The sequence below is a fragment of the Bombina bombina genome, chromosome 6 (assembly GCF_027579735.1).
Source record: "Bombina bombina isolate aBomBom1 chromosome 6, aBomBom1.pri, whole genome shotgun sequence".
NCBI classification, from domain to species: Eukaryota; Metazoa; Chordata; class Amphibia; order Anura; family Bombinatoridae; genus Bombina; species Bombina bombina.
Window position 1 is genome coordinate 931,509,406 of NC_069504.1, and position 17,470 is coordinate 931,526,875.

The 17,470-nt window shown below is 35.9% G+C and overlaps 1 protein-coding gene across 1 annotated transcript in view; it reads right to left on the reverse strand.

The window, feature by feature from the left end:
• TENM2 (teneurin transmembrane protein 2) overlaps positions 1-17,470 on the reverse strand; it is a 1,369,502-nt gene that overhangs the window by 122,186 nt on the left and 1,229,846 nt on the right. The window contains exons 16-18 of the mRNA XM_053719586.1: positions 12,356-12,617; positions 10,540-10,807; positions 517-660 (exon numbers count right to left, since the gene is read on the reverse strand). Coding sequence (XP_053575561.1) covers positions 517-660; positions 10,540-10,807; positions 12,356-12,617 — 674 coding nt within the window. The remainder of the gene's footprint in view (positions 1-516; positions 661-10,539; positions 10,808-12,355; positions 12,618-17,470) is intronic.

Here is a 17,470-nt window from a genome sequence, read left to right on the forward strand (position 1 = left end):
GATGACTAATCATCAATTACTTCAGAGTAACTCCAGTAAGATCATCCTTTTTGACTAGGGATAGTCTATCAAATCTTTAGGGGTCTATTTATATCCGCTATAGTGAACCATGTCCGCCGCACATAGATAAATGCCGACAGCATACGCTGTCTGCATTTATCATTGCACCAGCAGTTCTTGTGAACTGCTGGTGAAATACCGCTCCCTGCAGATTCGCAGCCAATTGGTCACTAGCAGGGGGTGTTAATCAGCCCCTCTGAGGCGGCGTATGAGTTTAGGAGCAACGGTCTTAAGACCTCTGCTTTTTAACTCCTGTTTCCGGCGAGCCTGAAGGCTCACGCGGAAACAAGGGGAACAGGGGCCATTCGGTCCTTGTTAAATAGACCCCTTAGTCTAAATTTCTTTGTTATACTAAGGAGCCTATTTGTCATTGAATATGATAACAAGTATCAAGGTTTTCTTACTATTTTTTTAGTTCAGGGCTGCTTTAGACATTTTATACAAATAACAACTTACCACTTCTTATGTTTAATATATGATGTTTATCCAAAGACCATCCACCAATATTTGATGGGTCCAGTTCAAATCCCTGCAGCACAGCGGTTCTTTTTTCCCACAAAATAAGAGTGAGGCACGTCTCATATTCAAATCCCACAGACACTGTAAAATAAAGGGAAAGAAGCAATAAAATAAAAAATGTAATTTCTCAAAAAAGGTTTAACTGTGCATAGTGGAAAAATTAGCAATTTTACTTTCATTGTTTGTTTTGCTAGCTTTCCCCCCCCTGAAATTTAAATTTAAAATATTAGAATTTCAACTGTCCTCAAAGTTTATTGGGTGCGTTATGTGGACTTCACAGCTATGATCATTTTACATGCTGCACAGTGATTGTTTGATGTCTGCAGGATTAGATAAACAACACTCAAGACTGAGGCTTTCCATAGAGAAGGATCCTGGACTGTAAAACAATGGACATTTTTCCAACAAATGACAGTTTAAAATGCTTTTAAAACATATTTTATATACAGTGATTCATTTCCAATGTATTTATAATAAGTGACTTTTATGCCCGTTTTAATCCTAATTGTGAAAATGAAAGCAATGCAACAATCGGTCATTAGCATTGCAAACACTAATACAAAACAACAAACAAAAACAAACATTAGTAGTAATTATAGAAACTACATATTACCGTACCCCAAGAGTCAGTGATGGAAATGGTTGCAAATATCTAAACTATAACATAATAGAGGACAAGATTATCAGAACATTTTGTATAATGGAAAACTGGCGGATCCTTTTCTCTTTATTAAGCTTACAATTTAATAGTTCATCTTCTTTCAATTGCTTAGAACATTTGCAATATGGTGATAAATGATGTTATCTCTGCATTTTACTTTTGCATTCAGTACAGTGGTTGCGTTGAATATGACTTACTTAAAGTACAGATCTAATGGCAATTTCTGAAGGTTTTAACATCATAAATATATATCTTAATTCATTTTTCTTTCCAATTAATTTGTGAAGCTGCAATTTAGAGAATTTCTTCTCCCAAAGGTCTTAAGCAGAGTTTCACAATGCAATCTTGTTAGCGATGTCAAGTTTGAAAGCATCACACGCATTATGCCTGCATGTGTGTGTGGTTATAAAATTAGATGATGCCAAGAATTCATAGAGCGTTTCAATGATTAGAAAAGTTATTTAACTTATCCTTAAGTACTTAAACTTTTCAATGCTCTCTACGTAGCAAATCATTCGAGGACAGTTATTGGCTGTAAGAGAGTATTTGCTTTCCCTGTTGACATGTCTGAGACAGTCGCTCCCCATTGAGCAAGGAAGGATCAGCATGAAAAAGGAGAGAAATTGGGACAGAAAAAAAAAATAGATGGAAGAAATAAAAAAAAGAAAAAAAAAAAAGGAGGGCTGTGTGTCACAGTGGAAAGACTTCGTAAAAACAGGGCAAAGACAAAAAGATTGATGCACATGCTCACACACGTATGCTCACATATAAAGTATATATGTACTGACACTGCACACACACATGCAAATGCACACACATTCACACATGCAAATGCACACACTCACACATACATATTCACATGCAAATGCACACACTCACACATACACATTCACACATGCAAATGCACACACTCACACATGCAAATACACACACTCACACATACACACATGCAAATGCACACACACATTCACACATGCAAATGCACACACTCACACATACACATTCACACATGCAAATGCACACACTCACACATACACACATGCAAATGCACACACTCACACATTCACACATGCAAATGCACACACATACACATTCACACATGCAAATGCACACACATTCACACATGCAAATGCACACACATTCACACATGCAAATGCACACACTCACACATACACATTCACATGCAAATGCACACACCCGCACATACACATTCACACATGCAAATGCACACACTCACACATGCAAATACGCACACTCACACATACACATTCACACATGCAAATGCACACACTCACATTCACACATGCAAATGCACACACTCACACATACACATTCACACATGCAAATGCACACACTCACACATACACATTCACACATGCAAATGCACACACTTACACATACACATTCACACATGCAAATGCACACACGCACAAATACACATTCATACATGCAAATGCACACACAATTACACATTCACACATATACGAGAATACATACGAGAACACATACTATACAAATCCACACACTCACACATAGACATTCACACATATAAAAGAATACATAGGAGAACACATAGGGGTCTATTTATGAAGCAGCAGATGCTACTTTCAACCCTCGTTAAGACTGCTGAGCCTTAACTCGTCCGCCACCTCTGAGGTAGCGGACAGCAATCAGCCCGATCGAATAAGATCGGGTTGATTGACACCCCCTGCTAGAGGCAGATTGGCCCACGAATCTGCAGGGGGCGGTATTGCACCAGCAGTTCACCAGAATTAAGTGTATGCTGTGTGGTGGACATGATTCGCTATAGCGGATCATGTCTGTCTGCACCTACATAAATAGACCCCATACTATACAAATCCACACACTCACACATAGACATTCACACATATACGAGAATACATAGGAGAACACATACTATACAAATCCACACACTCACACATAGACATTCACACATATACGAGAATACATACTGTACAAATGCACACACTCATTCATACACATTACTCATATACGAGAACACATACTATACAAATGCACACACTCATTCATACACATTACTCATATACGAGAACACATACTATACAAATGCACACACTCATACATACACATTCACACATGCAAATGAACACACATACACATTCACACATATACAAGAATGCATACTGAAAAAATGCACACACTCATACATACACATTCACGCATATACGAGAATATATACTATACAAATGCACACACTCATACATACACATTCACACATATACAAGAATACATACTGAAAAAATGTTCACACTCATACATACACATTCACACATATACGAAAATACATACTGAAAAAATGCACACACTCATACATACACATTCACACATATACTGGAACACATACTGTACAAATGTACACACTCATGCATACACATTCACACATATACAGGAACACATACTGTACAAATGCACACACTCATATATACACATTCACACATATATGAGAACACATACTGTACAAATGCACACACTCATACATACACAATCACACATATACAGGAACACATACTGTACAAATGCACATAATCATACATACACATTCACACATATACAGGAACACATACGGTACAAATGTACACACTCATACATACACATTCCCACATATACAGGAACACATACTGTACAAATGCACACACTCATACATACACATTCACACATATACAGGAACACATACTGTACAAATGCACACACTCATACATACCCATTCACACATATACAGGAACACATACTGTACAAATGTACACACTCATACATACACATTCACACATATATGAGAACACATACTGTACAAATGCACGTACTCATACATACACATTCAAACATATACAGGAACACATACTGTACAAATGCACACACTCATACATACACATTCACACATATACAAGGACGCATACTGTACAAATGCACACACTCATACATACACATTCACACATATACAGGAACACATACTGTACAAATGCACACACTCATACATACACATTCACACATATATGAGAACACATACTGTACAAATGCACACACTCATACATACACATTCACACATATACAGGAACACATACTGTACAAATGCACACACTCATACATACACATTCACACATATATGAGAACACATACTGTACAAATGTACATACTCATACATACACATTCACACATATACAAGAACACATACGGTACAAATGTACACACTCATACATACACATTCACACATATACAAGAACACATACTGTACAAATGCACACACTCATACATACACATTCACACATATACAGGAACACATACTGTACAAATGCACACACTCATACATACACACACAAATATACAGGAACACATACTGCACAAATACACATACTCATACATACACACTCACACAAGAACACATACTGTACAAATGCACACATACATACACATTCACACATATACAGAAACACATACTGTACAAATGCACACACTCATACATACACATTCACACATATACAGGAACACATACTGTACAAATGCACACACTCATACATACACACACAAATATACAGGAACACATACTGCACAAATACACATACTCATACATACACACTCACACAAGAACACATACTGTACAAATGTACACACTCATACATACACATTCACACATATACAGGAACACATACTGTACAAATGCACACACACACATATTCACACATATACAGGAACACATACGGTACAAATGTACACACTCATACATACACATTCACACATATACAAGAACACATACTGTACAAATGCACACACTCATACATACACATTCACACATATACAGGAACACATACTGTACAAATGCACACACTCATACATACACACACAAATATACAGGAACACATACTGCACAAATACACATACTCATACATACACACTCACACAAGAACACATACTGTACAAATGCACACATACATACGCATTCACACATATACAGAAACACATACTGTACAAATGCACACACTCATACATACACATTCACACATATACAGGAACACATACTGTACAAATGCACACACTCATACATACACAATCACACATATACAGGAACACATACTGTACAAATGCACACACACACATACACATACACACATATACAGGAACACATAGTGTGCAAATGCACACACTTATACATACACATTCACACATATACAGGAACACATACTGCACAAATACACATACTCATACATACACACTCACACATATACAGGAACACATACTGTACAAATGCACACACTCATACATACACATTCACACATATACAGGAACACATACTGTACAAATGCACACACACACATACACATACACACATATACAGGAACACATACTGTACAAATGCACACATACTCATACATACACACTCACACATATACAAGGACGCATACTGTACAAATGCACACATTCATACATACACATTCACACATATACAGGAACACATACTGTACAAATGTACATACTCATACATACACATTCACACATATACAGGAACACATACTGTACAAATGCACACACTCATACATACACAATCACACATATACAGGAACACATACTGTACAAATGCACACACTCATACATACACATTCACACATATATGAGAACACATACTGTACAAATGCACACACTCATACATACACATTCACACATATACAGGAACACATACTGTACAAATGCACACACACACATACACATTCACACATATACAGGAACACATACTGTACAAATGCACACACACACATACACATACACACATATACAGGAACACATAGTGTGCAAATGCACACACTCATACATACACATTCACACATATACAGGAACACATACTGTACAAATGCACACACACACATACACATTCACACATATACAGGAACACATACTGTACAAATGCACACACACACATACACATACACACATATACAGGAACACATAGTGTGCAAATGCACACACTCATACATACACATTCACACATATACAAGAACACATACTGTACAAATGCACACACACACACATACACATACACACATATACAGGAACACATAGTGTGCAAATGCACACACTTATACATACACATTCACACATATACAGGAACACATACTGTAAAAATGTAACCATACAGACGCATTCAGACAAATACGAGAACACATACTATAAAATGCACACACTCATAAATACATATTCACACATATATACGAGAACACATACTGTACAAATGTATGCATACATACACAATCGCACATACACACACATATATATATATATATATATATATATATATATATATATATACATATACACACACACAAGAACACATACAAATGCACACATACACAATCACACATACACACATATATATATGTATATACACACAAGAACACACACAAATGCACACATACATACACATTAACACATACAGTATACAAGGACACAAACAAATGCACACACACACATACACATTCAAGCATATACAAGAACACATACTGTACTAATGGCCACACATTCCCACATATACAAGGACAAATACAAATGCACACACTTATACTAGTAGTGCACACAGATACACACATGCAAACATACAAATACACTTTCATACATATACAGATATAGACAAGAAGTAAGATTTTTCATTTTATTATACAATCTCTCCTACTGCTATAATACCCTCTTTGCCTCTTACTCGCTTCTTCATTTTCCTTTTATCCTTTCCTCACCCTTTCATCACTACCTTTTAAACAACTTGATCTACATGTCATCATTTAACCATCATAACAGTAGACCCTACCCATGCTTAAAATACTGGTCTATGTAAATGCAATACCACCTGGTAAATGGCATGCTGGTACTGAGGTTTGACAATATGATCACATGATAGTATCATCTATGAAAAGGAACCATATAACCACTCATGTTTGTTTTTTTTGTTTTTTTTCCCAGTGTTTTGAAAAAGACAGTCCAAAATTTCTGAAAAAGCCACCAAGCCAACTAACAAATCCGGTGAAGATTTTAAATAAAAGGATTTTGAAGTGATACATTAACTATAATGCATGGATACCATGTTAATTTAATAATTTCTGCATTAACACATTTTAATCAGGTTACCAATGACTGTGAATCTGTCAGTAGTAGCTCTTCACAGTCCCTCTAATTTGATAAGCAGGTGATAAAATGCTAAGATTATTAAGTGAGTAGAATACTGCAAAGGGTTTCTTTCAAATGAGGGGTCAGTTACTAGTGGTGTTCCCCAAGGGTCAGTTCTTGGGCTGGTTTTGTTTTGTTTAACATGTTCATCAGTGATATTGGAAGTGGGCTTTAGGGGAAGGTTTGCTTGTTTGATGATGATACAAAAAATTGTAACAGAGTTGATGTTCCAGGAGGGGTTGATCAAATAAACAGTGATATTAAAAAACTAGAGAACATGGCAAATAAATGGGATCTGAAATTTAATATTAGCAAGAGCAAAATTATGCATATGAAATCCAAAATTTCAAAATATCCAATTATAGTCTCAATGGTACATTATTGACTGTAACTAAAGAGGGGTGGGACTTGGGAATCAATATTTCAGATTATATAAAATTTGGTACAAATGTAGCAGTGCAGCCAGTAAGGCCAGTTGAATACTTGCTGGTGCAATGATAAATTCCAACGGTGTATGCTGTCAGCATTTATCAATGTGCCGCAATGTGCAGCGGACATAAGACGCTACTTCGTATCATGTCCGCTTGCACATTGGTATATAGGCCCCTATGACCTAAATATGCATAGTTTAGAGGAGATAAGGAAAAGAGGTGACATGATAGAAACCTTCAAATAAATGAAGGAAGCTGAAAGCATTTTTCACAAAAGAATAAATGCCAAAACAAGTTGTTTTAAATTAGAGCTTAGCAGATTAAGGAGAAATATGAGGAAGCATTTTTACAGAAAGTGTTTTATATTTGTGGAATGAACTTCCAATTGAGGAGGTAAACAAAGACTGTAAAGGAATTTAAAAAGGCCTGGACCTCCATAAGGCTATCCTAAGAAAAAAGTAACGGAATCTGGGTAGACTTAATGGGCCTTTTTGGTTCTTATCTACAATAAAATTCTGTTTCTTTAAGCAGCCTAGGGAACTATCTCATCTTAACCTATAGAGCCCCTAATCAGCTAAAATGGTCTTTAAAAAAAGAAAAGAAATTAAAAAAGAGAAACAAAAACAATAAGGGTCAGGACAACCTCAGAGTAAGATTAAAATAATAATATTGATAAAAAAGCAAAATATATCAAGGCCCATATTATAATAATAGCAGCTTTATAATCTGCTAAGTGAAATGAAAATGATTTATTAATCATTCATTTGCAAGTTCCCTTAAAGGAACATAATCGTCAGCAGTGAGCTCAGTACCACATGCAGTTGCACAAGGCTGCTCCCAAAGCTTAAAGGGACATGACACCCACATTTTTTCTTTCATGATTCAGATAGAGCATGCAATTTTAAATAACTTTCAAATTTATTTCTATTATCTAATTTGTTTTGTTTTCTTTGTATGAAAAGTATATCTAGGTTGGCTCAGAAGCTGTTTATTGGTGGCTGCAAATATATGCCTCTTGTCTTTGATTTTAAGCTAGCTCACAGTAGTGCATTACTGCACCCTCAATAAAGGATACCAAGAGAATAAAGCAAAATAGATAATAGAAATAAATTGGAAACTTGTTTCAGGTTGTATGATCTAACCAAATCATGGAATTGAAATCATGGTATGATCTAACCGAATAATGAAATGGAAATCATGGTTCCATGTCCCTTTAAACAATACTGATTGGTGGGTATTTATTTTGCATAAGCTTGCCATTGTCAATCAAACTATTGCACAACAGCATAGTTAGAATAGAGTACACTTTTAGATCTTCACTTGGGTTAAAAAAGAATAAACCATCCTTTTGTAAGCACACTATGCATTATGAAAAATGCATTGCAACAGTATGCCCCAACAAGCTATTGATTTTTATTTGCCATTAAATGAAAATGACTGCAACCATATTATAATATTGTTTGGTCATTAATAAATTATTGTTGTATTACCTCCTTGTAATACATTTTATTTGTTATATTTTAATATTAGTACTCCACTATAAAAAAAAAACTACAACTGCGGTATATATTAGCAGAGTCATAAAGGGACCGATTTAACAATGTCCGGGCAGACATGATCCACTGCAGAGGATGATGTCCGCCGCACATCAATAAATGCGGGCAGCATACACTTTTATCACATTTATCATTGCACAAGCATTTCTAGTGAAATGCTTGTGCAATGCCGCCCCCTGCACATTCGCGGCCAAACAGCCGCTAGCAGGGGGTGTCAATCAACCTGATTGTATCCGATCGGGCTGATTGCTGTCCGCCGCTTCAGAGGTGGCGGACGAGTTAAGGAGCAGCGGTCTTAAGACCTCTGCTTCTTAACTCCTGTTTCCGGCGAGCATGAAGGCTCCCGCAGAGACAACTGCATTTGTGAGTTGATAAATCGGCCCCATGGTCTCTGCTTCAATGAACAAGCAAGGAAGTACTGTCAATTTATACACAATGTACAATCATAAAAGTAAAAACACAAAATACATGTTAGGCTTTTACACTCTTTCTGACATGAATTAAAGAAGTGTTTATCTGTTGTTTTCAGATTCACTAAATTAATTTGCAGGGAGAACTGGGATGCATTTTTCTTTAATTTGCAGGGACAAAAGACTGCAGTGCGTTTTACATTAAACTGCTGGAAAATATATACATATCCTAACTTTCAGAATAAATGTTTCCATATACACAGAAAACAAAACAAAACAACATGCTATTGCAAGTATTTAAAAAGTAATTTGGTAGTTTCATGTATCTTTAAGATGCAACAAATATTAGACATATTTCCATGTGTAGTGTTTGGTTTGTTAATAATATTCTGAGGACCATTAGACTGAAAAGCAGAGTAAAATCTAATTTCAGTACCAAACAGACCTATCAGCATGGTACATTACACCTCAAAGCACAAGAATTATTTGTTATATATAGCAGTAAATTTAGAAGGCCTGTATTTTCATCGGGCCATGTAAGGTAGAGAGATAAAATAACGAGACCGCAAGTGCAGTGAAGGCTGACATCTTTGCTGAAACTATGATTAACTTAGAAGGAAAATATCATACTATCTTGTTCCACGGTACTCAGGAAAGATGAAACTTTCATTTCATCCAATTTACGCATTAACCAATGCAGCATGGAAGTGATCACGTACCTACAGCATCTGAGAGTCCATATACCCTTTGACCGTAAGCATCATTTTTATCCCAGACAAATGTGTAGGCTAAGTTAGGTGATGCCTGGAATGACTTTTGGAACAGATGCCCTTCAACTGCAACCATCAGGTGAACTTTGATAAGATTAAGAGGTACCACAGACTGTGTCATTGTGATCTTTAGTAGGGACTTGTACCCAGATGTGCGAGAACTTAGATAGCAGAGTTTAAAGTTTGTACCAGTCATTTCAATCTCTTCATGAAGTACCTAAGCAGAAGAAAACCAAAAACAAAATATAAGGATTCCTTAGATATCAAAAGCAATAAATAAAACTTATAGAGGCCAGAATTTTCTTATGATTGAAAAGTTAATTCAAAGGTAAAATGCAGAAAATTTCAGAATTGAAAGAATATGAAGTGTCTACACTATCCTTGAGGGTGGGATATGGTTGTTGAAAAACAAACAAGATCTAAATGCATTCAAAACATTTTCAAACTCACCTAGACTGTTAACTTATTGCAAGAATGAAGAAAATATTGTAATAACAAGGTGTTTACTGTCCCTTTAACTCTTTTTTTAACAGCTGCTGATTGGAGCATACATAATGAGCACTCATTTGCCTGTCATTCATGCATTTGCACAGAGCATTGATTATGTTACAATACAAAGCATAAAGCAGACATTTTAACACAATATGCATTGTAATTTATGTTAAAGGTACATTCCAATGTACATTTGCATGCACTGACTAATTAGAGCTTGTAATTGACACTCCAATTTCATATGTTTAATAACCCCCTCAATGGTGGTAAATGCATAGTTAAAATCCTGCACAGGGGCCACAGAGAACTGCTGGTTCTGAACAATACAAACAACTGGTGAGCCAATCGTCAGTGCCAGTTGCATACCCCTGCCAGTCACCTGCTGTGTTTATCTCAGCAGCTGCAGCACATGCAGCTCAGAGTAGTAGTTATGTGTTTAACCTGTTTGCATTGGTCAGGCACATAGTGCCCAATGATTTTAATTTCTTAGCAAATTCTAAAGTACTGTGAGGTCCCTCAATGAGTTTTAGGGGGGCACATTTTGGCTTGAGAGCTTTTTAACTCAATGTGCAGGATTCTTAATGTGAGGGAGGGAGATACAAATTACAATAAAATACAAAAATGTTGTTTAATTTCTCTCCATGATGGGGAATTTTTGATCATCAGGTTCATAGAGTTAGAACCGCCCTCAACAGTGCAAAAATGTTATACCCTAACAAAATAAAGCATGTATATCTGCACTAGAATGCTCCTTTAAATTGGTGTGTTGGTATACAATATTAGCTTCAGTATGTCTAAAGTAAAAATAGCAATAAAACCAAAGCCTTTAGGATTTGTTTAATTTTGTTCTCCCTTGCTTTTGTCAATTCAAATTTTATGTACAGTATGTGCACTTGAATGCAGTATTTAAAATATATGAAATATTTAAAAAAAAATAACAATCTGATAATACATATAATATACATTAATTGCTAGTTGCTTGCTTGTAACATTTTTATACTAACCCTTATCCCTTTAAGATTTTATGAGCCTTTGAACAATGCAGTTCTGCAGGGAATATATTGTATTACCAAACTCTGGATGAACTACTGCATTTCATCTCAAATAAACAGGAGCACATACTTCTGATCCCTTAGAAACCATATAAGTAAGTACTCTGAAATGGTAATTTGTTTAAGTATTCTAGAGCGCATTATCATAGAACATTGCATATTTTCCCCTCTGCTTGTTTTCTGTGTATGCATTATCCTATCTGCTTTAGGATTTTAAATACCTGTGTTTCTGGCACAATTGGATTTTGTCTCGGAGAAGAACTGAAAAATGTTGAAAGAGGAGAAGAGATTATAACAGGATCCGGCCTCACGAATCCACTTAAGTCGCAGCTAGGAATACTATTTTCTTCTGTCTTCATGGCTAATGTGTCCATAGCATAAAAACTATTCCACGGCAACCAAACAGTTCGCTCTTGACTCATGAACGGAGCACGTTCAAAATGAAGAGTGAGGGATGCGCCACCATTTGCTATTAAATCAAACCTGAAAGAAAGATATTGACTTTAATAGAAAAAAGAGGGAATTTTTAAAGGGACATTCCAGACAAAATTGTAATCTACATGGGTGCATTTCGTTTTTGAATAGAAGCATTTTTGTATCATACATGTATTAACAAAAATGCTTCTAATAAAAGCTATAGCTATTTGAAAAGTGTATTTAAGTATGCACTGTGCACCAGCATTTTAAACACAGCAATTGTTCAGAGAGCCTAAGGTGCTTGTACCATCTGATAATGACTCAATTTGTTAATTGCTGACATGACACAAGCCCCACTGGCACTCTGAGCAGCTGCTGCATTTAAAATACTGATGCATTGAGAATATTAAGCTATGCTTCATATGCACATGCAAAGAAAAATGTTAACACTAAATTAATGGTAACTTTTGCTAGAAGCATTTTTGCCAGTACATGTACATTGCAAATATGTTTCTATTCAAAGATGTAATTCATCTATGTGCATTTAACAATTTTTTTTACCAGAATGTCCCTTTAATTTACCATATAACCATTACCAGCACATACTATTCTCAGAGAACCTCAATATAATTATCAAGTACACAATCATTTTTAAAACTTCATACTAATAAACTTGTAGAACCCATTCAGTAAAGGTGGTAAATGTCCTCTAGTTGTTAGAGAAGAGTGAGTGGGAACATTCTAGCTATTACATTACACCTATTTGGAGTTAAAGGGTCATTGTAGTGCCAAAATTACATGCTTTAATTCATTAGAGAATGTGATATTAGCTCTACTGACTTTGCAAGTCTATGGGCCAGATTACAAGTGGAGTGGTATTTAATGCTTCCGCTCAAATGCTAACTCCACTAAAAGTAAGCTTTTTGCTAAACCGATACGTGTAATAAGCGAAACTGAGAATATTGTGCACGCGATACCGGGATTTCCCATAGAAGTCAATGGAGCAAAAAAGTGGGAAAAAGCCCCCAACACCCTATTTACAGCAAACACGATCACATATTCTTAAAGGACCAGTAAATACAGTAGATTTGCATAATCAACAAATGCATTATAAAAAAAGCAATGCCAAAGCATTTAGGGGTAGATTTATCATAGTGCGAGCGGACATGATACGATGTAGTGTATCATGACCGTTGCACATCGATAAATGATGAGAAACAGGGATCGGTACAGCGCCAGAGGCCAAGGGACAAATATACAAAACTGCCGATACGTTTAAAAATGTGGATTTATTACAATCAGATAAAATAATAAATTGTACAATAAGATAAAACCAAGTTAAGTAGTGGCAAAATTTGCCAAACAAGTATTAAAACATATGTAAAACCATAGGACGGTAAGTGGATTTAAAAAACTATAAATTCAGAAATAACTTGGCATTCATGTAATTAATGTAGAAGTCTAGGGTACATAAAAAGGTTGGTAGCGCTGTCTGAGAATTCAATGGGTATAATGTGGTGGGTTCGTGGAGTGGGTTATGGATCCATATATAGTGTACACTGTGGTGAAGTGTGGGAGGTGCGTGCACAGTGGTGCAAAATTTTGAGAAGAACCCTTTTAAGAGTAGACCTGGATGTGGATGCTTGAGAGCTACCAGAGAGCGAATACAATGTAGCAAAATATAACACAGTAAAATATAACACAGTAAAATAGGTTACAGGTGGAATGTGAGAGAGTGCAACACAGTCAAAATAATAAAACTGGATGTAAAATCACAAATGAAAAATACACATGATTCAATATCAAATGGGAACTAGGACTCCGACATAAAAACAAAGGATATCCAATCAAAAATAGTGAGGGGTCCTAAAAAACAAATAGGATGAAAAAATGAAAGTCAAATAAATAGTCAATGAAAAATCCAAAAATTGATGCTCAACAAAGGTGGGATGAAGAACAAAGTCAGTGCAAAAATCGGTGAAAAAAGACAAAAAGAAGGCAGGCATAAAAAGTTAATCCATTTGTTATCCAAATTGTGACCAATAGGTGATCCAAATATATCGCAAGGGTGATAAAAAATGTAAAGTCTAATCACAACAAAAGCCAGGTGAAAAAAAGAATATAGAACAAAGTGTAATGGGTGAGACAAGATAAATTCCAGGGATCCCAATGAACTTTAGGCAATCAGCGGCTCAATATTGTCGTCCCTAGTAGATTCCTGCAACCCAAAATAACAACATAGCGTAATACAGTAAGAAATAGTAATAATCAAGTTGAAAAGATGCTTACCAAAGGGTCTACGCGTTTCGGTCCTAAAAAGACCTTTTTCAAGACTGATCCTGTGGTAAGCAAAGCATCTTTAAATAGGGGTTTACTGGAATACCCGGATGTGGCTTACAGAACATTCCACTTCCGGTTCCGCTCGGTTTTTGGATATAAATTGCTTTAATTTGTTAGATATATGGATTATTTGTCAATATATTTCTGTCATATAAGGGGTTTTTCAGTGAACGTGCTAATGGCAACATTATTGCATGTATTTGGATGTATCAAAAAAACGGAAAGCGAAAGTCGTGACTTCACTTCCGGTTTACGGACCAGACTGGCATGCCTCTGTATCCTCACCTGATTAAACAACTGTTGCAGCATGCTAACCAATTAGCGGCGATAACCCCAGACCCCCTGCCTTTTGGGTACTTGCAAAAAGAAACACAATTGTCAGTTGGAGATGCCATATGTATCTCTTAAATGTATTTTGCAGCACTTATAGTAATCGAAAGTAACTAAAAATAAAAATAACTAAAAATAAAAATAACTAAAAATAAAAATAAAATAAACTATAATACAGAGCACGGTCACTGTTTAGACCATCTTTGTATATTGGAGGTTTCGAGTGCCCTATTTTGGACTCAACGGATCTTGATGTATATTCATACATGTGTACAGTATATGACATTATCATAATATCATGGCCCAATTTCTTATTAGGCAGGGTATTTTGGTCAAATAACAGTACATCTTGTTATCCACGTTTTGAAAAGTGGATTGATATGATGCCTTGGGTTATCGTGAACTGGTACTAGGCAGTGGTTTTGCTATAATTTTTGTATGGTATAGAGACCGATCGTTCATAGGTGGTGCCTATGATCAGATTGCTTATTGGTAATATTGAGGAGCCGTTTTTCGCTATAGAACAAAAATCTATTGGATGTGGTATATCATTTACTTAAGAAGATAGCAATTAGGGTTGGCAATGGGTACTCAAATATATTTTTTATTTTAGTATTAGTTAAGTGTGAGGTTAATTTTAGGTGTATCTTAGCGATATATTTTTGTGAGGTTAATTTTAGGTGTATCTTAGCGATATATTTTTGCGATATATTGTCTATCAAGAGGCAATAACTTAGAGAAATAGGAGCAGACTAGACTTTGAGGTCAAAATTGGGGATATTCTATATTTAGTTGTTACTTTAATGAGAAGATAATATCGGATGTAAATTACATATAGGGAGAACTGATGAATGTGTATGAGCAGGGATTGATGAACCCAACGTTTTAACATTGGACCCGACGAGGGTATTTGTATACATAGCATTTATGTAGAGGGAACTTCTATTATGTAATCGTAGGGTAATATACCATTAGTCCTGTTATATCTAGGAGTGCATGTAGTAATTCTTTTAGGAGGGAAGGTTTTCCTAACTCACTTTCTAAGGTTCAGATGAGTTTAAGTAAGATGTTTTTATGTATGTGGAAGGAAAGTTGGTGAGACCTAACGTTTAATTTGAATCATAGGTGGGCATAGGAGTGGATTCTCATTATTGATTAAAGAGGTGGGCCAGGTCCTCTTTATTGTTTAGACCTTTTGGGTGTAGGCAGTCCAGAAGGAAAATCCATTTCGACTCTGCCCTGAGAAGGATTTTTTCAAAGTCCCCTCCCCTCCAATTTTTCATTATTTTTTGTATGCCCATGAATCTCATCTCCTGTATTCTGCCATTGTGTTTATCTGAAAAATGTTTATATAGTATGGTGTCCTTATTTTGTTTTTCGATCAGTAATATATGCTCTCTCAGCCTATCTCTGAGGCTTCTTGAAGTCTGGCCGACATACTGGAGGCCACAGGAACACTCGATAAGATAGATGACCCCTGTGTCTTTGCATCTGATAAGGTCTTTAATTGTAAATTCTTCTCCAGTTTGGAATGAATGGACTTGTTTAGTCTTAATCCCTCTCTTGCAGGCTTTACAAGAGTGGCATGGGAAATACCCTTTCAGTGGTTTTCCCTGTAAGTCGTGTGTTTTTGTTTTTTTCTTTCGAGGCAAGCTTGGAGCTAATACGTTTTTTAGGTTACTTGTTTTTTTATATACAAAGCTGGGTCGATCAGGGAGTAAGTTCCCAATGATCTCGTCGTCCTTCAGCAGATGCCAGTGTTTTTTAAAATTTTTTTCCAGAATATATCTGTTACTGCTGTACTCTGTGATTATTGGTACATTGAGTCTTCCTTCTGTCCCGTATCCTTTCTTTTCTTTGTACTTTGTTAGGTCTTTCCTTTCCACCTTTCTTACTTCCTCTATCTTGAGGTTTAGATCTTCTTCCTTATAGCCTCGTTCTACAAACTTTTCTTTTAGACGGGTCACTTGTTTCTCCCAAGTTTGGATGTCCGAACAGTTTTTTCGGACTCTTAAAAATTGACTTTTGGGGATGTTGTTTATCCATTTTTCGCTTTCCGTTTTTTTGATACATCCAAATACATGCAATAATGTTGCCATTAGCACGTTCACTGAAAAACCCCTTATATGACAGAAATATATTGACAAATAATCCATATATCTAACAAATTAAAGCAATTTATATCCAAAAACCGAGCGGAACCGGAAGTGGAATGTTCTGTAAGCCACATCCGGGTATTCCAGTAAACC